Raw genomic sequence first — 25,769 nt, 5'->3', positions numbered from 1 at the left:
AGTTCTACACATTTTTCCAAGGGATTGAGAGACATTTTATAAATGATTTCCTGCAATTCTACACATTTGGCCATGACTTAAGCCATGTTCATTTGATATCTGAGTGAGAGTGACTAACAAAATCAATGGGTGCCCCTGGAGGTCAGGGCCCCTGGGCAGTAATTTGGACATTACTACATGGCTTAGATAGCTGGCGAGACTTACTTCCCAAGCAATCTATAAAATCTTAGCTGACATGGGATAATTGAGTGACTGTCAGTGACTGACATAACAAGAGAAAACTGCTGATGCAGAACCACATTTCTAAACTGCACGTTGTGTATTCTACTATCCTACGTTTTTCTCTGGAGGGGCCTCTAGCGGCTGCTTACTGGATGTCGCTTACAGATAGAAACGGCACTGCAGTAGATGTATTAGATACTTATTTACAGTAACACAATGTGTGATAAATAAAGGACATCCTTTATTTAAAAAAGAAAGAAACAGTATTTCTGTGAGACATACAGAGAGCCAGTGGTGTAGTTTCAGTGTGTCTGCAGAAGACTGTACAACCCATCTGGCTGGGCTGAGGTTGCTGGTCTGTCGGGGATTGAGCTGTATACGTGGTACGTATCAGACTAGAGAAAAGAAACAGACAGTTTAACTTCAGTCCTTTAATTCTACAGTACTGTAAATGTAATGTCATTTAAAAGGATGTAACATCAATCTGAAACTGAGAGTCGTTAACAATCACCAAACACAGTGGGTGATTCTAACTTACATTGTCGTTTTCAGATGACAGATTTTCATTTTCTTTTAAAGGACCTGTACAACACAGAGGGAGCCTGTGTGTGTGTGTGTGTGTGTGTGTGTGTGTGTGTGTGTGTGTGTGTGTGTGTGTGTGTGTGTGTGTGTGTGTGTGTGTGTGTGGGGCGCGTCACTGTGGGTGTGGTTCTGCGTGTCACTTTACACTTCTACTCCTGACTCAAACCATCCTGTAGACGTACAGCTCTATTCTCATGCTCTAACACATTATCTTATGTATAACTTATATACATACATGGTTACTGATATGACTACCTCAGACCAAAATCCAAGCCTAAACAACTTTGAGTCCTATAAAAAGCTCTACATGATATGAATCTATGGGATAGAGTTAAATAGACAAACCTGGTGGTACAGATGTGAATGGTACAGAAGTGATCAGGCTGTAGACCCCTGCATTCTCTGAATCAGCCTGGAGGAAAGAGAGAGAGAAAGGTCCTTATTATCCCTCAGACTGTCTGTCTGTAAAAAAAACAAGTATGTAAGTATATCCAGGGTTATTATTTTTGCTGTACTTACATCATTTGCATATTGCTGCACAGGACCTGCAACTCACAGAGAGAGACAAAGCCACAAGTGAGAGGTTTGGTGTCTGTGTGTGTGTTTGTGTGTGTGTGTGTGTGGGGGGGTTCAAGAAGCTCTCACTAGTACATTTTAAGTTAGTATGGCTGGCATTGAGTGACCAAGTGTTATTGTGCTGAGGGTCACAAATGCATGTCTCAGGTCAGGAAGACGGGGACAGAAGACATTCTGTTACAAACTCACCTGAGGGCAAAAACGTGGACGGTACATAAGTGATGAGAGAATAGATCCCAGCATCCCTTGAATCCAACATGCCTGCACTGCTCATAGCTCCCATCACCAAATCACCTACAACAGAAAATAAATAAAATTAAATTAGATATGTGTTTGTACGTGTGTGTCTAGTTGTGTTAGTAGTGTGTGCAGTGTTGGATGTATTTTGTTTTGGAACATACATTGGCTGTGATCATGCTATCTGGATGTAGGTCTGTACAACATAAAAGTATAAGAAGGTGGTGGTAAGAACATCTCATCATGGACAATACAGAACTAAAGGTTGATCCAATCTGCATCATATTCACAAGGGAATTCTTACCTCTGAGAATTGGTTTTCTCTGAAAAACAAATTAGACTAAATGAATGATGTTGAATATCTACACTACACAATATCACCAAAAGGAGTTGAAAGATTAACCCATGTCAAAGGCACTTACATTAATATGAGAAGGAAAATGTTTGCAAATTATCTGTTATGCAGAATCAGAAGTACTCACTGTTAATCCCATCAGGAACACGCCCACTCCAGAAGCCATACCCACTGCTGTCTGCCATAATTGCACCGCTGTTTGGTGACATGATGTCATCAGGAGAGGTCATTAGCTCTTAATCCAAATGTAAATACTTCAATGGTAGACAGGTGTTAGAATACCCCTTTATTGTATATATGTGAGAAAAGACAGGTAGTCAGCTAAACATTTTACATTTGAGTCTGTGGAGGAAAATGTTATGTTTGTGCTTTTCTAATAACCAATTGGACTGGGTTCAGGCAAGTGACTGATGGATAGTGAGGATTCCTCCCAGTAATGATCAGTAGAAGCAATTTGGTAGTACGCCAAGAACATTGTTTTGAAAACCGAAAAGGGTGTCTCAGTTTAAAGGTCTCAGCTTGAAGAGAAGAAGCCTCGTGAGGTATTGGTTGGTCACATGCATGAACCAAACGTTAATGATGAATGAATTATGAATAATGAATTAACTAAATCTTGCAAATATAACATGTCTGTTTAAGCAGTATATAAGACAACTAATGGGACTTCTCCGGCGGAGCTCCCGACCGATGTTTACTATGGTACATTAAGTTTGTTGGAACCTCTCCAGCTTGTTGATAATAAAGAATGATTCATTTAATATTCACTTCAGGTGTCCCTGATGGTAATTTCGACAACAAGTCATTTAGCAGAGGTTCTTATCCAGAGTGACTTACATTAGTGCATTCATCTTAAGATAGCTAGGTGAGGCAACAACATATCACAATCGTAGCAAGTACATTTTCCCTCAACAAAGTAGTTATCAGTAAAGTCAGAGCTAGCAGGAAAAGACAAGTGTATTTTTGTTGTGGGATTACTAAATAAGGACACTTACCCAAAACTATTTTTTGACTGTTTGAATTCACAACACTGTCTGTGGAGCTTTGACCTCCTGTTCACATACAAGATAGACATGGTTTGTTAACAGTTAATACACATCACAACTTAATAAACACCAATAAACAAAAGTCGTGTGGCCATACTCACTCTCAGTTGGACTCTTTGGGGTGTCAGTTGTCAAGGTAGGACTAACAGTCAAATCTGGTGCAAAGCAAAGTCATTGGATCTGGTTATACAATAAGGGATCTAAATGGGATGATTTAATCAATCCAATATCAACCTCTTTTCTAGTAATTAGGCACATATGTGATTAAAAAAGAATACAAAGACCTGGGTAAGGAGTCTTTTAGACCTAGACTTGGCCCTCCGGTACCGCTTGCCATGCGGTAGCAGAGAGAACAATTTATAACTAGGTGGCTGGAGACTTTGACAATTTTTAGGCCCTTCCTCTGACCCCACCTGATATAGTTGTCCTGGATGGCAGGAAGCTTGTCTCCTGTGACGTACTGGGCCGTACACACTAACATCTGCGGTCGAATGCCGAGCAGTTGCCATACCAAGCGATGACGATATCAGTCAGGCTGTTCTCGATGGTGCAGCTGAAGAACTTTTTGAGGATCTGAGGACCCATATCAAAATCTTTTCAGTCTCCTGAGGGAGAATATGCTTTGTTGTGCTCTCTTCACGACTGTCTTGGTGTGTTTGGACGATGATAGTTTGTCAGTGATGTGGACACCAAGGAAGTTGAAGCTCTCGAACCCGCCTCCACTACAGCCCCGTCGATGTGAATTGGGGCATGCTGAGGGAGCGCTTGTTGTCTTGGCATCACACTGCCAGGTCTCTGACCTCCTCCGTACAGGCTTTCTCATCATTGTCGGTGATCAGGTCCACCACCATAGTTTCGTCGGCAAACTTAATGATGGTGTTAGAGACATGCATGACCACGCAGTCGTGGGTGAAGAGGGGAGTACATGTTGACTCATCACGCACCTCTGACGGGCCCCTGTGTTGAGGATCAGCGAGACAGATGTGTTGTTGTCAGGAAGTCCAGGATCCAGTTGCAGAGGGAGGATTTTAGGCCCTGGGTACTTAGCTTAGTGATGAGCTTTAAGGGGAACTATGGTGTTGAACGCTGAGCTTCAGTGAACAAACAGCATTCTCACATAGGTGTTCCTTTTGTCCAGGTGGGAAAAGGCAGTGTGGAGACCAATAGCGATTGCGTCATTTGTGGATATGTTGGGGCGGTATGTGAGTTATATTGGGTTCTAGGGTTTCTGGGATGATGGTGTTGATGTGAGCCATGACCAACCTTTGAAAGCACTTCATGGCTACCAATGTGAGTGCTACGGGCCAGTAGTCATTTAGGCAGGTTACCTTGGTGTTCTTGGGCACAGGGACTATGGTGTCAGTTTGAAACATGTCGGTATTACAGACTCATTCAGGGAGAGATTGAAAATGTCAGTGAAGACACTTGCCAGTTGGTCAGTGCATGCTCTCAGTATGTGTCCTGGTAATCCATCTGGCCCTGCAGCCCGTAATCTAAACCCTTGACTGTACAATTGGTATTTGCTGAGATGGTAATTTAGAGACATATTAATGAAATTAGCATTTTATTAATGATCATCATGGTGTTGTTGGCCTTTTGAAATACCTTCATGACTTGTCTATTCAAAGTGGGCAAAGTAGGACTATAAAATCTACTACGGACAGATTGCTTCTAGCCCTGGTAGATTATATTTCTCCTCATTATAGAGATGATAAAACCAATTCATAAGGTGATAAAGTCTTTCAGGACAGATAAGGTGTTGATTGTTGTTGACAGCTTCCTAGAATGAAGTCACCATGTTATCTAACAGCAGAAGCTTAACGGTGCACAGACATGATCTATACACTTAACCAGTTCAACAAAGAAATTGTAATACTTGTGGTAATGGTCCCAGGCGTTGGTGTTGATACTGGTTTCATATATATGAACAAAATTACTTAAGGTTTCTAATGTAAAGTGTTCTAAACAACATCCTCCATCATCAACACAATGAATTACAGAGTAAGCCACTCCAACAGTTATACTTACACATTACCAAAGCTAAACCCCTTTGTCTCCCTGCATTAGAGGGTGTCTGTATAGTTGTTGGATCACTGATGTGAACTCCCACTAGATTTACAACCATTTAGGATTGGAATGTGGTCTTTAGTTTGTGGGTCAGAATGTTATTTGCTGGCAGTAGCTCCCTGCCTGCCCTCATCCTCAAGGAGCCATCCCCCAACAGGCCACGCCCAAGAGGAAGACAGAGAGCCAGGTGGTCCGACCAGTTGGGGGACGACCTACACAACCTGGGACTCAACACCAGATCAGCCTGGGACCTGGCCCAGAAGAACACAGTGTGGAAAACCATATGTGGAGATGCTATGCTCAAAAGGAGCGAGTGAGTGAGTGAGTGAGTGAGTGAGTGAGTGAGTGAGTGAGTGAGTGAGTGGTGAGTGAGTGAGTGAGTGAGTGAGTGAGTGAGTGAGTGAGGGTCAGAATGCTTATAGTCATACTCAATTTTTTTAAGGGAAGTCAGATCATGAAGACCTGCAGCACTGATAGATTCTTAATGATTAGATAATGACTCACCTGTAAAGTTGTACGCATCACTGCGTTGAGAGAGAGAGTTTGGTCCTGAGCTCACTCCGTAGTCACAGCTCACCTCCTTACTCCTCACTGACTGAAGACGTCTGATCAGATCACTCTCAGCCACAGCGAATTGACAGAACCAGCATTTGGAATCTGTGTGTTTCGTCTTCCTGATGTGTGCTCTAAAAATACGCTTACTCTGCTCTCCAACATACAGGTTACAGGTGGTGTCATAACTGACAGAGCCAGGAATTAAACAGGTGATGATGAGGTTCTCTCTCAAACTGACTGTAATATTTGGTTTCTGACCTGTTGGGAGAGGACAACGACTTAATGAAGTACAAGGCACACTATTCAGCATATAAAAATATACTGTAGATCCTACAGTCTTTCACAATGCAAGTTCAAATCATGATGGTCATAAACATGACATGGACTTTTGATTTGTTTAACTATTTCGAATGAACTTGGACTATGATTTAAAAACATTAGTTAAAGATAATTGATCTGTTCAAAACAAATTAACAATAAATTAAGCATTTGTCCAATGGGCACAGACGTCAGTTCCACACCTAGTGTTGATTTACATTTGATTGAGTTGTCAGCTAATGTGAATTCAAAGAGAAATCAACAACATTTCAGCCATGTCATTGGATTGAGGTTCAAGTAGGGTGAAAAAAGACAAACATTCCCCAAATTATTTCAGCAAATCCAATACATTTTCCACATTGATTTAATGTCATCAGAAGGAAAACGTTGTAATTTTTTGTTGAAATGGCGTGAAAATAACATTGATTCAACCAGTTTTTGCCTGTACCATTTTACACTTAAAAAATGTACATATAATAAATATTTCTGTATTTTTTTATGTAAGTATCTTACCTGTAATAATGTATTTATCACTGCGGGGAGAGAGAGAGTGTCACGTCCTGACCCTTGTAAAATGTCATTTTCTATAGTAGAGTAGGTCAGGGCGTGACAGGGGGTGTTTTTGGGTGGTTTTCTATGTTATCTATTTCTATGTGGTTATTCTAAGTTTCTATTTCTATGTTGTTTTTTTTGGGATGATCTCCAATTAGAGGCAGCCGGTCCTCGTTGTCTCTAATAGGAGATCATATTTAAGTAGGGTTTTTTTCCACTTGTGTTTGTGGGTTGTTATCTTTTGAGTAGTGTTTATTTCTCTCTGCGTCACGGTTTGTTGTTTTGTTTATTCAGTTATTTATGTATTGCAACGTTTCCGATCCTATAGACAACCGTGACAGAGAGTGTGATCTTGTGTTCACTCTATAGTCACAGCTCACATCTCTCTCCAACTGCAGATGCCTGAACAGATCATTCTTAGTAACACTGAAGGTACAGAATAGTTTGGATATTGCTGTGTTAAATCTCCTGATCCAAGCCTCTTTGTAGGCCTGAGGCTGGTCTCCAGTATACAAGTTACAGCTACGACCATCACTGACAGAATCAGGAAGTACACAAATAATAGTGATGTCATGAGAAGATTCATCATTGACACTAATGTCTGGTTTCTGCAGTTCACCTGTGAGGAGAACACATCAATAACTGTCCATACTGTAGGTTAATGAGAATACACACCTCATTCTGTATTTGAAAACTCAAAGAGTAAGAAATAAATCGTTTGTATATGTTAGCATGACATTACATATTCCAATCTGATTACAGTTAGCCAATCAGATCAGTGTATTCATAATAATAATACTATTTTACCAAGAATAGTGATAGGCGCAGGGTGACTCTGCGTCGATGGATTTCTAAAAACATTTATCTTCATGTTTATTGAGACTAAAGGATTTTGATAATAAGGTCCATTCCTTCATATAATGATAGTATGTGTAATATATATTTTAAGTAATGGCTTATTACAACATAAATAAAAAATATTCCAGACTGGGCTGAGGAAGATCTGAGAGGACAGAGGAACTGAGTATTTTATTACTGGTTTGGGAAATGTACTGTCAGCCGTTAAACATAAAACAATCACACATTGTGTTTTCAGATCCAAGATCTTTGAGAATAATTCCCAGCGATAGTATGGGAAATAATGGAGATATAATATATTGCTTCATGCAACAGCTCTTTCCAAAAGACAATAATAACGTATTTCTAGAGGACCAACTGAGCAGTACGGTGTTTGCAGTGTTTACAGCTATAGACATTTGTTTAACCCTGAATTTGGACAGAAGATTTTTCACTGTATACGGATTTAAACTGCCAACCTTCGACACTGTATTGTATTAACCATTTATCCATAATTCCTTTTGAATTCATAGTGTCATATGGATTTGTTATCAGCTAATGTTATGTTTGAATGATAAGAATAAATTATATTATATTTTTCCAGGGTAACTAAAAACTCATAATTATGATACTGACCTTGTGCTTTGATGGATTTCAAGCTATCTAGAAATTATAAAATAGGTTATCGCCTGACATTCTAAAAAATAAATTCTACATGAGATACCTGAACACTTCACACAAGTTGGTAAAGTAGCATAACCTACTGTAATGTATTAATGGGGATCAAGCAATGGTCATTCTTATCTGAACAGAATGTAAAATAATGATAGAGAGAAATAAATAAGATGATTAAAGGAATAAGATACAAGACACTCATCATAGCCATGAGATTCAGATCTATCAAGAGTTCCTAAAGTAAAATAGTAAAAAGTAAAAGACTAAAAGAGGGGATAGAAGAAGAGGAATATCCTGTAGCACAAACAGATGATGAAACTGTAGAAATGTAGAAATAACTCACCAAAAAGGAGGACGACCAAGAACAGATGACCAGCCATATCAGGGATGAACAATGCCATTTGTCAGACAGCTACATACTGTTAGTCTGACTTCACAGTAAGGTGTGTGACTGAGTCAGAGGATTGTTTGAATAGAGACGTAGATGTGGAGCTTGTTCACAGCAAAACCACAGAGAGCAGAAACGTAAACAACAGTCTCATACAGCAAGTGTGAGCTAATGTTGCAGAAGTAAGGGTATCTGAATAACAGAGTAATTTATTGGTCATACTCTCTCCTTCATATGAATTTGGACAGTGAAGCCCAAAAAATATATTTGGCTGCATAAATCAGTATTTTAGATTTAATTCAGCCTGAATTCAAAATGTATTAAATAAATAAACAATCTCACCAATCTACACACAATATGCCATTATGACAAAGTGAAAACATGTTTTTTGTAATTTTTGCTAATTTATAAAAAATGAAATACAGAAATATTTCATTTAGATAAGTATTTACACCACTGAGTCAATACTTTGTAGAAGGACCTTTGGCAGCGATTACAGCTGTGAGTCTTTCTGCGTCTCTACGTCTCTAAGAGCTTTCCACGCGTGGATTGTGCAACATTTGCCAATCATTCTTTTCAAATTTCTTCAAGCTCTGTCCAATTGGTTGTTGGTCATGGCTAGACAACCATTTTCAGGTCTTGCCATAGATTTTCAAGTAGATTCAAGTCAAAACTGTAACTCTGCCACTCAGGAACATTCACTGTCTTCTTGGTAAGCAACTCCAGTGTATATTTAGCCTTGTGTTTTAGGTTATTATCCTGCTGAAAGGTGAATTCATTTCCCAGTGTCTGGTGGAAAGCAGACTCGACCAGGTTTTCCTCTAGGACTTTGCCTGTGTTTAGCTCCATTACATTTCTTTTCCATCCTGAAAAACTCCCCAGTCCCCTAATGATTTGGCCTCATGGTGAAATCTCTGAGTGGGTTTTTTTTTCCTCTCCGGCAACTAATTTAGGGATGATGCCAGTGTCTTTGTTGTGACTGTGTATATTAATACACCATCCAATGTGTAATTAATAACTTCATCTTGCTCAAAGGGATATTCAATGTCTGCTTTCTTTTTACCAATAAGTTTCCTTCTTTGTGAGGCATTAGACAACCTCCGTTTTTTTGTTGTTGAATCTGTGTTTAAAATTCACTTCACGACTGACCGACTTTACAGATAATTGTATGTGTGGGGTACAGAGATGAGGTAGTCATTAAAAATCATGTTAAACACTATTATTGCAAACAGAGTGAGTCCATGCAACGTATTATTCGACTTATTTTGGATTTCCATAACAAAGGAATTGAATACTTATTGACACTTTTTTTTTTCTTTTTACATAATTCCACTTTGACGTTATGCGCTATTGTGTGTAGGCCAGTGACAAAAAAAAAAATATCTAAATTTCATATATTTTAAATTCAGGCTCTAACATAACAAAAATTGGAAAAGGTCAAGGGGTGGGAATACTTTCTGAAGGTATTGTATGTTTTACCATTTAGATATAAAAGTACTTTATGTATATAGTCCCCCCAATTCAAGAAGTTATTTGGACAAATTCATTTATAGTGTATTAAAGTAGTCAAACATTATGTATTTTTGTCCTATATTCTTTGCACCCGATAAATGCATCAAGTTTGTGACTTAACAAAGTTGAGTTTGTATGCATTTGCAGTTTGTTTTGGTTGTGTTTTGGATTATGTTTTGCCCAATAGGAAATTAATTGTATCCAACAATTAATTTGAATATGGAAGGAGGTATCAAACAGTCAACATAAAATACATAAATACAGTAGATTCAGCATTTACTAGGGAAAAGAAATAAGAAAAATGCTCAAAGGAGAGTATGCCCCGGACCCCTCCAAAAACCCCAAAATAAAAATATGAACACAGTAACAGATATTATGGATAGACATGTAGCAGAAACCAGTTGTCTATGTGTAATACAGTAGATATATTACCTGTTAAGCAACTTATTTACAGTAACTGGATGTGTGATAAACAAAGGATATCATGTGAGAAAGAATGTATTTGTGTGAGACATAGCTACAGAGAGCCAGTGGTGTAGTTTCAGTGTGTCTACAGAAGACTGTACAACCCATCCGGCTGGGCTGAGGTTGCTGGTCTGTCGGGGATTGAGCTGTATACATGGTAAGTGTCAGACTAGAGGAAAGAAACAAATTCACTTTAGGGCTTTGAATCTACAGTACAGTTAATGTAATTCATAAGGGGTATTTTATGAGGATGTAAGACCAATCTTAAACTGAAAGTCAAATCACAGTGAGAGAAAGAGAGATACTTTTATCCTCTAGTCAGTCTGACTGTGAAAACAATGCTATGTATAATAATAATAATATAACAATATAATATAATACAATGAATAGGACATTTGTGCATTACTTACATGTTCATTTGCAAATGCCTGTGTATCCACATCAACGTTACCTGCACATCACAGAGAGAGACAATTCCATGAGTAAGAGGTTGTGTATGTATGTATGTATGAGTGTGTGTGTGTTTGAGGGGGGATCATGTGTATTTTACATGTCTACATTGCATGTGTGTTACTTAGTTGAGTTTGCCCTATTGCGTTGGTAACATCCAAATAGAAAAAGTGCAAGTAACAGGGCTTGATGTCATTTCACACTTCTCCTCATGACTCAAACCACCCTGCAGATCTACAGCTCTATTCTCAAGCTCCACAGATGCTCTGACAAATTAATTTCTGTTTTAAGTGTCATATATGTGTTTTGATATGGTTGATAAGGTTAGGCCCAACGTTTAAGCATGTACAGTAGCTGTGCACTTCCAGATGGTCCCGAGATCTGAGGGACAAACCTGAGGGCATGAACGTGGACAGTACAGAAGTGACCTGAGAATCGATTCTGGCATCTCCTGAATCCACCTGTAGTAGAGAGTGAGGGAGAAGAAGAGAGAGAAGAGAGAGACTTTTTATCCTCCAGTCTAACAAACTGTCTGTCTATTCTAATCTCTAACTCGTGACATGAACTGCACCCTCCTTTGTATCACAGGAAGTCATTGTGGGTTTTGTGTCATTCTGAGGTCTACACATATCCAATGCAAGATGTAGGTTATTTGATCAAAAATAGTCATACGACTAAACTCTGTACCTACTTAGGAACACATTTACAAGGTTTAACATGAATTCATGTATTAAGAAATCATTTATTATTTGGTAATAAATATAAATGACCATATAAATCTGTAAATAAATATAGCTGTTGGTTTGATACTTTGAACATTCGTATGTTGAAGCACTACTAATGAAACATTAAGGTCTTGATCCTCAGATCAGACAGTCAGAGGGCAGAGGATGCTGGTGAGAGGAGTTGTAGGAGGACAGGCTCATTGTAATCGTTGAAATGGAATGAATGGAATGGAGTCAAACACCTAGTTTTAATGTGTTTGATTTGTTTGCCTCCGTCCTATTAATTCCATTCCAATCATTACACTGAGCCCATCCTCCTATAACTCATCCCACCAGCCTCCTCTGTCAGAGGGGTATATGTGTACAGATACCACTGTAATGTAGAATACTCACCATGACTCCGCTGCTCACCGCTCCCATAGACACCAAATCATCTACAACAGAAACACAGTAAAAATTAGATTTACAGTGTTTGTACATGTCTGTATATAGTTCTGTAAGTCGTATCCCTGTGTATGTTTGATGTATTTTGTTTGGAACATACATTGTCTGTGATCATCCTGTCTGGATGTAGGTCTGTACAACATAAAAGTATAAGAAGGTTGTGGTAAGAACATCTCATCATGGACAATACAGAACTAAAGGTTGATACAATCTGCATCATATTCACAAGGGAATTCTTACCTCTGAGAATTGGTTTTCTCTGAAAAACAAATGAGGCTAAATGAATTATATTGAATATAGTCTAATCTATACAATATGATCAAAATGAGTTGATAAATTAACCCATGCCAAAGGAACTTACATTAATGTCAGCACGGTACATTTGCAAATGATTTGTTATGCAGAATCTAATGTACTCACTGGTCCTCCTGCAGAGACAGACAGCTGTCAATCCTACCAGGAACACGCCCACTCCAGAAGCCACTGCTGCCTGCCATAATTGCCCCACTATTTGGTGACATGATGACAACGGGAGAGGTCATTAGCTCTTGGACCACATTATTGTTCTTCTAAGAAAATGTGCACAGCTCTGTTTTCATATGTGTGATAAAAGACAGCTAGAAAAGGATACTTACACAGAATGCTTTCTTTACTGTTTGATTCCACATCACTTTCTGTTGAGCTTTGACCTCCTGGGCACATGCAAGAGAGAAGGACAGTTTAATTACAGAGTTATGCAAATATTTCTAAGAAGAGACCAATTAGTTTGATTAATCCTAAAGCCTTGACTGAATTTACATTTGGCTATATTTGCAAAACTGGTTTATGCTTTAGTAGACACAAACATTAAGCAAGCTAAATTAAATCTATTGGCTATACTTACTTTCAGTTGGACTCGCTGGGGTGTCAGTGGTCAAAGTACAGCAAACAGTCGACCCTGATGCAAAGCAAATCATTGGATCTGATTATACAAAAATACATCTAAATGGGTTGATTTTAATCAATCAAATATCAACCTCTTTTTGTAATGAGGCAAATTTGTGATGGGAAAAAACTCAACATGGAGAAGATAAGCTACTCTATTTGTTTTATTCTATATGCTAACTAGATAAAGATGACTAAGAGACCTGATGAAGGATTCACTGTCGTGCTAGGGGTTTAAGGGGAGGTCAAACCTGGTGAGAAGAGATTACTCATATTACACAAGAACAAACGTAAATTAATGTAATATCTAAGGTCTTTCAATAAGCAGAAAGAGAGAAGTACTCTACACATTACCTACAAATCAGATGGACTAAAAGTGGTTAAAAATCTGGACTGAAATTACAAGCAGCTATGAATACATCTTTTAGTTAACCGGTCAGAGCTTTAGTGAATGAATGTGAACAAAGATATTGTATTTTCAAAAAAGTTAAAATTGGTGGATCTACTTACTGGTAGTTGGTGTCACTGTGGTTTCTGGGGTAAAGGTAGAAGTAACAGTTGAAACTAGTGGGAAGCAATATGATTACACAAGAATAAGGTTTTACATTCACATTTGGGACACTTAATTTTACAGGCCCGTAATCTAAACTCTTGACTGTGTAATTACTATTTGCAGAGATGGTCATTTAGAGGCCCAACACACCTTCTGTAGGACTCACTGTCTTGCTGGGAGGCAAAGTAGATCTAGGACCTGGAGTCATACCCACTGAGAAAACACATATTAATGAAATTAGCATTTTATTCATGATCGTATTAATGATCATCATGGTGTTGTTGGCCTTTTGAAATACCTTCATAACTTGTCTATTCAAAGTGGGCAAAGTAGGACTATAAAAATCACTACGGACAGATTGCTTCTAGCCCTGGTAGATTATATTTCTCCTCATTATAGAGATGATAAGACCAATTCATAAGGTGATAAAGTCTTTCAGGACAGATAAGGTGCTGATTGTTGTTGACAGCTTCCTAGAATGAAGTCACCATGTTATCTAACAGCAGAAGTATAACAGCACATAGATACGATCTAAACACTCCACTAGATGAACACAGACATTCTATTACTTGTGCTGATGATCCCAGGCATTGGTGTTGAGGCTGGTGTCATATCTATAGAACAGCTTAATTATCTAACAGAACAGCTTCATTTACACATTAACACAACTATTCTTATTGCTGAAACTTGCTTTGCTTAAAAATAACAGCTGCGCCACTATAAAAGCACAAATGTGTAGCCAACCTGCTATAGAAGGTGTCTGTATAGTTGTTGGATCACAGACGTGAAATCTGAATTTCTGATTGAAATGTGGTATTTAGTTTGTTGGTCAGAATGAATATAGTCATACTAAGAAGATGCTAAAATCAAAGTGAGTCAGATCATGAAGACCTGCAGCCCTGATAGATTTGTTTAGATAATGACTCACCTGTAAAGCTGTACCCATCACTGCGTGGAGAGAGAGTTTGGTCCTGAGCTCACTCTGTAGTCACAGCTCACCTCCATACGTCTCACATACTGTAGAGTTCTGATAACATCCCTCTCAGTTACAGTGAATCTACAGAACCACTGTTTGGAAGCTTTGCTTTTTTCTTTCCAGATCTTTTCTGTGAAGGATGGCTGACTCTCCTCTCCAACATACAGGTTACAGGTGGTGTCAGGACTGACGGATCCAGGAATCAAACAGATGATGGTGAAGTACCCATCAAAATGGACTGTAATGTCTGGTTTTGGATCTGTTAGGAAAGAACAGAGACTCCTTTTTACATCACTCTATTTGAATGTAATGTAAACTCAGCAAAAAAGAAACGTCCTCTCACTGTCAACTGCATATATTTTCAGCAATGTGTAAATATTTGTATGAACATGACAAGATTCAACAACTGAGACATAAACTGAACAACTTCCATAGACATGTGACTAACAGAAATGGAATAATGTGTCCCTGAACAAAGGGGGGGTCAAAATCAAAAGTAACAGTCAGTATCTGGTGTGGCCACCAGCTGCATTAAGTACTGCAGTGCATCTCCTACTCATTGAATGCACCAGATTTGCCAGTTCTTGCTGCGAGATGTCACCCCAGTCTTACACCAAGGCACCTGCAAGTTCCCGGACATTTCTGGGGGGAATGGCCCTAGCCCTCACCCTCCGATCCAACAGGTCCCAGACGTGCTCAATGGGATTGAGATCCTTGCTATTCGCTGGCCATGGCAGAACACTGACATTCCTGTCTTGCAGGAAATCATGCACAGAACCATCAGTATGGCTGGTGGCATTGTCATGCTGGAGGGTCATGTCAGGATGAGCCTGCAGGAAGGGTACCACATGAGGGAGGAGGATGTCTTCCCTGTAACGCACAGCATTGAGATTGCCTGAAATGACAACAAGCTCAGTCCGATGATGCTGTGACACACCGCCCCAGACCATGACGGACCCTCCACCTCCAAAGCGATCCCGCTCCAGAGTACAGGCCTCGGTGTAACGCTCGTCCCTTCACGATAAACGCGAATCTGACCATCACCCCAGGTAAGACCAAACCGCAACTCGTCAGTGAAGAGCACTTTTTGCCAGTCCTGTCTGGTCCAGCGACGGTGGGTTTGTGCCCATAGGCGACATTTTTGCCAGTGATGTCTGGTGAGGACCTGCCTTACAACAGGCCTACAAGCCCTCAGTCCAGCCTCTCTCAGCCTATTACGGACAGTTTGAGCACTGATGGAGGGATTGTGCGTTCCTGGTGTAACCCTGGCAGTTGTTGTTGCCATCCTGTACCTGTCCCGCAGGTGTGATGTTTGGATGTACCGATCCCGGATCAGCTGTCCGTCCTGTCTCTCTGTAGCGCTGGCTTAGGCGTCTCACAGTACGGACATTGCAATTTATTGCCCTGGCCACATCTGCAGTCCTCATGCCTCCTTGCTGCATGTTTAAGGCACGTTCACACAGATGAGCAGGCACCCTGGGCATGTTTCTTTTGCTGTTTTTCAGAGTGAGTAGAAAGACCTCTTTAGTGTCCTACGTTTTCATAACTGTGACCTTAATTGCCTAACTTGTGCCGGACAGGCGGGCAACTCTGGCTGCGCCCGGACAGGCGGGCGGCTCTGGCGGCACAGGACAGGCGGACGGCTCTGGCAGCTCCGGTCAGGCAGACGGCTCTGGCGCAGGACGCACCAGGCTGGGGAGACATGCAGGAGGCCTGGCTCTGGGAGCAGGCACAGGACTCACCAGGCTGGGGAGACTTGCAGGAGGCCTGGCTCTAGGAGCAGGCACAGGACTCACCCGGCTGGAGAGACATGCAGGAGGCCTGGCTCTGGGAGCAGGCACAGGACTCACCCGGCTGGAGAGACATGCAGGAGGCCTGGCTCTGGGAGCAGGCACCGGATACACTGGGCCGTGGAGGCGCACTGGCGGTCACGAGTGCAGGACTGGCACCACCCCTACTGGCTGGGTGCCCGCTTCCCCCGGCAAATGTGGGACGCTGGCACCGAGCACACTGGCCTGTGGATGCTCGGCCTCGACACCGTGCGCATCACCCCATAGCACGGTGCCTGACCAGTCAAATGCTCGCCACGGTAAGCACGGGAGTTGGCTGAAGCCGCACTGGGTTCTCCAGGCGAACTGGGGAAACCGTGCGTGGAGAGGGCGCAGGACTCACCGGGTTGTGGAGGCGCACTGGAGGTCTGGAGCGCAAAGCTAACACAAGACGTGCAGGGCTGGGGAGGCACACAGGAGGCCTGGTGCGTGGGGCTGGCACAGTCTTCACCAGATGGCTAGCACGCACCTCAGGATGAGTATGGAGAGCTGACTCAGGTGACATCAATTCGAGGACATGCTCCGTAGGGGCAAATGTCGTGCCTCATGCACCAACACAGCAGCTCTCTCATAGCTCTCTCCTCCAATCTCCCCATCAACTCCTTCACTGTCTCTGCTTCGCTCCCTTCGCTCACCTCCAACTTCACCCCGACTGGCTCTGGTTCCATCCTTGGCTCCGCCGACCGTCCCGTGTGCCTCCCCCCCAAAACAATCTTGGGGCTGCCTCTCCTCCTCTTGCCGTGCCAGCCGATCCTCCCAGAAAAGCCGTTCTGCATTCGCTGCCTCTATCTCCTCTGGCGGGCGGCGGTATTCTCCAGCCTGTCTCCAGGGTCCCTTTCCGTCCAGTATCTCTTCCCAAGTCCAGGAGTCCTGAACCCTCTGCTCCTCCTTACCACGCTGCTTGGTCCGTTGAAGGTGGGTAGTTCTGTCACGACCGTCGGATGAAGTAGACCAAGGTGCAGCGTGGTGAGCCTACATTTTCCTCTTTATTGAAATAACGCCAGCAAAACCAATTAACATTACAAAACTACCGTGAAGCTTACAGGGCAAAGTGCCACAAACAAAGTTAACTACCCACAAGGACAGGTGGGAAAAAGGGCTACCTAAGTATGGCTCCCAATCAGCGACAACGATGTACAGCTGTCCCCGATTGAGAGCCATACCAGGCCAAAACAAAGAAATACAAAAACATTGAAAAAGACATAGAATGCCCACCCTAGTCACACCGTGGCCTAACAAAAATAGAGAATAAAAACCCTCTCTATGGCCAGGGCGTGACACATAGTCAGTAGAAAGGTCTCTTTAGTGTCTTAAGTTTCTTTAGTGTCCTAACTGTGACCTTAATTGCTTCACTTGTGACATATAAACTCAGCAAAATATTGTTTTGCCTTTTTTCAGGACCCTGTTTTTCAAAGATAATACGTAAAAATCCAAATAACTTGCAGATCTTCATTGTAAAGGGTTTAAACACTGTTTCCCATGCTTGTTCAATGAACGAGCATTGTTCAATGAACCATAAGCTGTTAGTGTCTTAACGATCGTTTCACAGGTGCATGTTCATTAATTGTTTATGGTTCATTGAACAAGAATGGGAAACAGTGTTTAAACCCTTTACAATGAAGATCTGCAAGTTATTTGGATTTTTACGTATTATCTTTGAAAGACAGGGTCCTGAAAAAGGGACATTTCTTTTTTTTCTGAGTTTATATGTCACAAGTGACACTGACTTACTAAACTAGAGCCTGCCATTCTCTTTATATTACATATCAGCATGTCTTATTTGATATCATTTATATTTATGAGTGCCATTTAATCATGTGTGCTGTGTGTTTACAATGACTGCCTTTCACCTAATTCCTTACATTCTTACGTGTGAAATCAAATTGAATCGGTATGGACTATTTTTGTGTGGTGTGCTGTGATTCCACAGATTAGCATGGACTAAAGGGACATTGAGACAGCTGATGCCAATTCTCAATCACCTCCTCCCTCCTCAAACGAATTGCTAAGCACGCCCCAGAACTAGAGTTAAAAGGAGCTGAACCAGGGACCTTTCGACCGACTCCCTGCACCTCTCTTCTGGTCCCCTGCTGTAGGAAAGACACAAATCACAAAGCTCTACAGCACTACTAGGAAAGTGCTTGTTTCAAACGTGTGAGTGTGACAGTCAGTCCCCAATTGTTGGCCAGTACATCCTCTAATTGTATGTTTTCTGTCCCCCACGACTACAGACACGGGGGACACGCCTGACGCAGCTGAGTCGCTACACCCAACTTTACCACGCAGCCAGGCCGGTGAGGAGCGAGGGACAGAAGGTGACCTGCCGTTGAACACCAAACCAGCAATCGACTACCAGACCAGCCATCGACTAACGATCCCTGCTCGGGTTGAGCCAATCTAATCCTGCTCGGGTAGAACCGAACGAACAAACCCTGCTCGGAAGGACTCAAATGAACATTGGCCACCGATCGCGAATCAACTTCTATGTTAGTTTGGCCCATTGCTTCTAGTTAGTCTACAGCCCTAAATCCCAGCCTATTTATACGTTTCTAATAGGGCCGTAGTGATACTGTGTATTACTGTGTAAAGATGAGTTTATAAAGAACCTTTGATTGTACTTTGGCCTGTCTCTGTGGTTGTTTCCTGAGGGATCTTAGAACTCTACTTTTGACATATACATTTCAAATATTATATGGATTTATTGTCTTCACAACAACTATTTTGAAATGACATTGGGTGAAATTGTGATTTTAACAGAATCATTCAAGACAATCTGAATATTAATTTCTTACCAAGAATAGATAGAGAGACAGAACCACTGTGCATCGATGGAAAGTGAGTTTCTACTGTGTAAAAACATCTCAGTTTGATCTCAGCAGATGAACTTTGACCTGCCGACGAGAGCAGCTCAGTCCCCGTGAGTGACTTCGTACAGGGTGAGGGTTTAGGATCTCTCCCCTCTGTGTAGAAGTAACACTGAGACACAGAGACAGATGGAGGAGAGTCACAGCTCAGCTGAACTGAGTCTCTCTCACTGATGACTGTAGAACTGACTGTCAGCCTGGGAGGAGGTGGGTCTGTGAGATCAGGAGAATAGTGTCTCTTTGAAAGTTGCATTTAAAAAACATTACAGGTAATCCATACATACTAACAGTATGGAAAATCCTTTAATCAAATGTTCAACTATGTCAGCATTTATGTTTGTACAAAGTACAGTAAATCCTATCATTATGTCAAATGAAGACGTTTAGGAAATACATCTAATTTTCTATTTTTTTTTCTTCTCATTTTCAGAACGAGCATAATTAATACAGTATAACAGTGAAGTGTATCATTGTTTAAACCACCTACTTACCCTGAACAGTGACTGAGACAGAGTTACTAAACGGAGATGTGTGAGACTTCCATACAGCATAGTAACACTTCACTTTGACCACAACTGGAAATGTTTGATCTGCCCTCTTCAGCAGCTGAGTTCCTGTTATTGTCTGCGTACACAATGAGTCTGGAAGATTCTTCCTCCCCTCTATGTAGAAGTAACAGTGAGACACAGGGAGAGATGGAGGAGTCTCACAACTCAGCTGAACTGATTCTGTCTCTCTGATGACTGTAGAACTCACTGTCAGCTGAGGAAGGTCTGTGAGAAAAGGGGAATTTAGCATTTAGTAGTTTTCAGAAATTTACTGATAGCCTAATCCCTCCTTGTTATTTCAGACTTAAGGATCTTGAGTCCATTACCTCATGCAGCGACAGTATGGGAAATTAAGGAGATATAATATATTGCTTGAATGCTTCATGTAATAGTTTATGACAACAAACAGTATGATAACATATCACAAGAGGAACATGGTAATGATGGCACAACAGTATATTGTTTACAACCATTCAAATAGTCTTCTTACCCTGAATTGTGACTGTTGAAGGCTCACTGAACATGGATCTAAACTGTGAACCTGTAGCACTGTACTGACATTGTATTTTGACCTCAGCTGGTGAACTCTGACCTGTCCACCTCACCAGTAGTGTTCCTGTGAGAGTCTGTTGACAGGGTGATGGTAGGGTGAATTCCACTTGCCCTTCCATTTTGAAGTAACACTCAGAGACAGATGAAGGAGTCTGACAGTTCAGCTGAACTGAGTCTCTCTCTTTGATGACTGCAGGAATCACTGTTAGACTGGGCCGAGGAAGATCTGTGACATTAGAGGGATGATGGAGTGTATTTTTTAATTGAATTATAAATTCATTTTCAATGTTTAACTACTCATACAGATAATGTACCACTTAATATTATATGAGTTTGAAAGAGAAAACAATTAAGACACTGTTGTCTATTTAACAATAAACAATGAGAACCCATGGCAGGAACAGCCCTTAGGAGGGAGTTATCACACAATAATCCTCGGCTTCGATGGGCATTTTGCTTTTGTAAAACGGTTGCCAACATTTAAACAAAAGATGAAGGACATGTCTTTCATTAAAGACATATATATTATTGTTCTGAGTAAATGAGTTTTATTTTCATCCTTCCACCAGGACATATGCTCATTGTGGAACGTTGCTATATGGGCACAGCCAAACAACGGAAGTGATGGATTTTCTGACCAGAACTGTCCCAGAGTTTGGGGAGGTGTGTCTGCGCTTGTGCTGCAGCGGCAGGTGCGCAAGACCAAAGACTTTACTAGCATCATACATATCGGTGAATCGCTGTGACATATGAAATACAAGTGATAGTGTAATCAATCTGTAATAACTACGTAAAAAGGTAACGAACGTGTTAAATGATTGTGACGTACAGTCATATCCAGGTCCTGATTGGTCAACAAGCTTATTTTACGCTTCAAATAGTGTTATTTGACACATCAAACAGTGTTATTTCACGTGTATCTTTTTGAAATGAGAAGACCCAAATGGCGTTCCATACTTTCCAGTGCACGACACAATGACATCACGTACAGATGCGCGTGACTCTTGGCTGCAGTAAGAAAGCCATGCCATCTACTCCCATTCAACATAGCCTACATTTATGTTTTTATTACTTCTAAACAAAATAACCTTTTGGGGGCTCACCTACGCTGACAATGATGTTTTGATTCTTGCTTGAATTGTCACTGAGATTATATTTGGTTGTGATCTTTGTAAAATAACTATTTTGGATACAGCAAGTTGTTAGCTAGAATGCTAAACACTCACTGACAAAGCCATAGCAAAAGAGACATTTTACTGGTTGAAGTTTAAGTTATTTTAAGTATAATGCAGTTGATTTGCAATGATGAAAGAAACATTATAATAAGCAGGACATTCATACGAGCCTTAAACTCCAATGATAATCCAAAGTAGCATGAAATGCACTCATATGCAACATGTAAATAGAGGCTTTTTTTGTTCTGTCATCACAGTGGATTGAGCAGTCAAATGGAATAGTGAATAGACTATTTTTTGTGTTTGTAAACGTTGCCGCACGAGAGCGATGCGTGCAACATTTGCAAACACAAAAAAATTGTCTATTCACTATTCAATTTGACTGCTCAGTCCACTATCTCATCAGCCCAGCCAGGCAATTTATAAACTTGATCTCCACTGTAAAAAGCATTTAGATATTATATCCCATTTATTGTAGACTAGCATTTGGTTTTCAACAGCGGAGATTTGTATTAACCTTGCTGTCTGTCTCCGACATTTGCAACATTGTTTCAATATTGAAATCCGATCATCTCCAGCTGTCACATAGTAATGAACGAATGTGTCGGGATGAGACAGTTTGGCAGCTTTTCTCAGCCAGTCAAAATCATGAATCAGTATCATTTTTATGGATATATTCAAAGAAATGCCAATAGAAAAACACAAAATGCAGCTAGTTTACTGTCATTCCAGCTTCAGTTTAAAGTGATTATGTTAACTGTGTACTGTAGTTGGCTAGCTCCTCTGAATAGTGTCCTGGAGAGAGAGCACATTTTCTATGCCAGGCGAAATCTCGCATCGAGTCATTAGCTCATTTTTATGGATGTATCCCCCAAAAAATCTATAGAAAACAGCTTAAACAAATGCAAATACAGCTTCTTTGCTGTTATTCTGGCTGCACTGTTTGACGTGACTGTGTTAGCCGAAGTTGCCTAGCTAGCAAGCAAGGGATAAGAACATTGACAGCCATCATGGCAACGGAACATTTAGAATGATCCACCAGCTGGCTTGGGTACCAACCCTAGATTTGTGTCGGGACTACACGGAGTATACCAAACAGTCGGGGCATGGATTTTACAATGTATCGAGAGCATTCCATGGGGATGCTGACCCATGTTGACTCCGATGAATTCATCAAAATAACGTTTTTATTGAAAATATTTCAATCACTATTTCAATATTTTGGTAACCCGTTGTTTTGTCTGGTATCCTAAAATGTTCCATAATGCAGCTTTAAATTCATAATAATGATACTGACCTTTGGCTTTGATGTACTGGAAGGTATCTAGACATAACAAAATGGGTCATTATCATGCTCTTTTAGCCATTATGAAAAATAAGAAAACATGAGAGGGGAACACTTTACACAAGCTGGCGAAGCAGAATAACATGGCTGTGAATGCATTCCAGGCTATCAAGCAGTGGTCATTCTTATCTGAACAAAATGTAAAATAATGACAGAGAAATATAAATTAATAGGATGATCAATGGAATAAGACACACTTATTATAACCATAACATGTTGAAATATTAAGAGTTCCTAAAGTAAAAGACTAAAAGAGGGGAAAGAAGAATGGAATATCCTGTAGCACAAACAGATGATGGAACTTGGAACGGAAAAATAACTCACCGAAAAGGAGGATGAGCAAAAACAGACGACCAGCCATATCAGGGATGAACAAGGTCATTATTTAGACAGCTACATACATACTGTTAGTCTGACTTCACAGAAGATGGTGGCAGTGACTGGGACAAAGAATAAATGTTTCAATAGAAAAGCAGATGTGGAGCTTGTTCACAGGAAAACCACATGTCTCATATGACAACTGTGGGCTAATGTCATGTTGCAGAGGACAAGGAGGCTGAACATTCAGAATCATTTATCGGTCATTATTTTTATGATCTAAAGCTAACTGTCTTTAACAGATGTTATTTTGTATCATTATTGCCGGCAATTCGATTTTTAAAACCAAACTAACTTGTCTGTCTGAGAAAAATATTTATCTTCTACTTTTTGTTTTACCTTTTTACAGCTGCACAAAGTTTAACTACAAAAACCCTGCATTTGTAGTTGAGAGTTTTATGATCTCTAAAATGTAGTAGGCTTGTCATATTTAATTTATGTTTGGTGAGTCATGTTTAATAATATGCCAGAGCAGTGAAGGCAAACTGATAAGCGCAGTAAAGGAAAGGAAAGGATGGAAGGAAGGAACGGAGGAGAGAAGAAGCGAGTTCACACTACTCGGACTGATCAGTTTACCTTGAATGCTCTGACTGGAACCTAAATGTCAGCGCCCGTTCAGATAAACCGCGTGCTTTGCTTGAAGTGCATAACATTGAACGTGTGTAGGCTGAGAATGCAGTTGCTGTTTTTAAACTAACGTTTTTATATAGCCTAACTTTGAGATTAACCGTTTGATCATGCCTCCTAAAAAAAGCAGCAGCCGCCGAAGAAGTAACGGCTATTTGGTTAGATTACGGTTGATACATTTGTCAATTTCATTGTTAGAATCCAACAAGCACCTGCTGTGGCACGGAAAACTTCTCTTCATCCACCTACGATGGTGATGGTTAAAGAAGCGCTGAAGGAGTTGGACTCTCGAATGGTCTCATCGCAGGCCATTCGCGGCTACATAACAGAGAAATATCCATCTGTGGACCTGATGAGGTTGAAGTACATGACACGCAAGACCCCAAAAAAAGGAACCGAGGGCGGGGTATTGGTAAGAACACCAACTCGATAGCAAACGGCGCACAGGGGAGGTTTCGGGTAAGTGACCCATGTGTAGTAGAGTGATGTTGTTCCCCTAGATTATGCACCAAGTTGCGCACAAGGACAGTTCAAGTAGGCCAGGTCAAGAGGGGATGTTAATAAGTTAATAACAATAATAATAATTCAATGTGTTTTCTTTATTTAATTACAGCAGCATAGTTAATGTTATTTTTCGGTGTACATTTTTTTTTTGATATCTATATTGTAAATACACCTAATTGTAAAAGTTGGTATATTTTGGTTTGGTCCATCGCGGTTATCCGTACTTACGTACCCTTTTATCGTTCTCTTTTGCCGGACCTTCAGCTAGCAAGGTGCCCGAGAGCTGTGACTGCACCGAGGGCTAACATATTGTGTGTTGTCTCTTCGTGTGCAGGTCGAATAAAAATGATTCTACCAACAGAATTCCAGTTGTGGCAGTGTCCTAAATAAAAATACACAACGCAGAACGAACCACGCTACACATGCATGTCTAAATCTTCTTAAAGTAAATGCCCAGTGTTTCCAGATTTCTATGAAATATGACCTATAATTTACAACATGAGTGAAATGGTTTTCCTTCCAAACAATTCTAATTGAGTATGTTAAAGCAGCTTTCCTGTTTGAATTGTGTTTTTTATTTATATATTACTACATTGGGCAATTACATACAATTTCTAGCGGCACACTGACTCACGTAATGACGAAGCCATAGGCTACTACTCACGGTGAGGGCCAATGCGCTCCTCTTGGCAATAGCCTATCTCAAGATGAGCTACTTTGAAAAACAGTGCTGCTGGTCACAAAAAATGGGAGTTGAGAATTATATTGGTTCTACAGACAGTCTTCTATTTTCAGCAGTAGGCATTTGCTTTACAAACTATGTTTTTTCCCGCGATTTTTATTTTGAAATGTGCAAACAGACAGCTGCAACCAACTATATACATATGGATGGCAGTTCCCATTCAAATCAGGACTGGCAGCCATTGCTAGTGTACCCATGAGTTACCACTCAAATTGCCAGGGTAAGAGGTTCCAAAAATCGATGTATTATGTCTATGGCCACAACACAACAAGCTGATCATGCTGCCCAAATTGCAGCCTTCCCGACAGTAGGCAACCAGAAACTGCCGAAATCAAGGAAAAAATTGAGTAAATGAGGGACAAAGTTTATAGTGTGTGTGTGGGGTGTGTTTTACTGCCACTGTTTAGGTCAATTTGTAGAATTTATGCCAAGGAGCATTGAAGCTGTTCTTGCAGCTGGTTAAGGCCAAACACCCTTTTTAAGACACTTTGTTGGCGTTTTCTTTATATTGGCAGTTACCTGCATGCGCTTGTGATAACATTTAATCCAGTTATTTTTGAGAAACTATTGATCCTCTATGGCTAAATATGTTCTCTGGTTTATTTTGAACATTTAGAACAGGTTCCCTTGGTTGGTTATAAAATAAGTTAAAAAAATGTTTTTTCCTCTTGGGCCCAGCCCCTGACTCACATAATTGACCAGTCACATTTAGTTATATTGCAATTCATTTTTTCAGTTACCCAATCAAG

General features: G+C 40.7%; 2 protein-coding genes and 1 long non-coding RNA gene across 4 annotated transcripts in view; all 3 read right to left on the bottom strand.

Annotated features, from left to right (window-relative positions):
• Positions 1 to 441: 441 nt before the first annotated feature.
• Positions 442 to 25,769, bottom strand: part of LOC106565147 (uncharacterized) — a 63,606-nt gene continuing 38,278 nt past the window's right edge. Inside the window, exons 14-17 of the mRNA XM_045711996.1 lie at positions 1,570 to 1,674; positions 1,324 to 1,349; positions 1,150 to 1,216; positions 442 to 617 (exon numbers count right to left, since the gene is read on the bottom strand). Of these exons, the coding sequence (XP_045567952.1) occupies positions 613 to 617; positions 1,150 to 1,216; positions 1,324 to 1,349; positions 1,570 to 1,674 (203 nt within the window). The 3' untranslated portion in view covers positions 442 to 612. The remainder of the gene's footprint in view (positions 618 to 1,149; positions 1,217 to 1,323; positions 1,350 to 1,569; positions 1,675 to 25,769) is intronic.
• LOC123732743 (uncharacterized) lies at positions 10,179 to 11,220 on the bottom strand. Its single transcript, XR_006763385.1, has 2 exons — positions 10,795 to 11,220; positions 10,179 to 10,553 (listed from the first exon to the last, which is right to left on the bottom strand). It is a non-coding gene; the product is annotated as an uncharacterized lncRNA (long non-coding RNA).
• On the bottom strand, positions 14,409 to 24,226 carry LOC123732739 (uncharacterized). Of its 2 annotated transcripts, XM_045711997.1 has the most exons (6): positions 23,094 to 23,209; positions 22,722 to 22,748; positions 20,188 to 20,475; positions 19,641 to 19,922; positions 19,078 to 19,362; positions 14,409 to 14,715 (listed from the first exon to the last, which is right to left on the bottom strand). In XM_045711997.1, exons 1-6 carry the CDS (start codon positions 23,149 to 23,151, stop codon positions 14,426 to 14,428), a joined length of 1,230 nt encoding a protein of 409 aa, XP_045567953.1. In that variant the 5' UTR covers positions 23,152 to 23,209; the 3' UTR covers positions 14,409 to 14,425. The 2 variants fall into 2 exon arrangements, with proteins under 2 accessions (XP_045567953.1, XP_045567955.1); XM_045711999.1 differs by lacking the exons at positions 22,722 to 22,748; positions 23,094 to 23,209 and adding an exon at positions 23,987 to 24,226 and having other exon boundaries at positions 14,411 to 14,715.

Source organism: Salmo salar, unplaced genomic scaffold (genome assembly GCF_905237065.1).
Source record: "Salmo salar unplaced genomic scaffold, Ssal_v3.1, whole genome shotgun sequence".
Classification (NCBI taxonomy): domain Eukaryota; kingdom Metazoa; phylum Chordata; class Actinopteri; order Salmoniformes; family Salmonidae; genus Salmo; species Salmo salar.
This window is presented reverse-complemented; position numbering and strand designations above follow the sequence as displayed.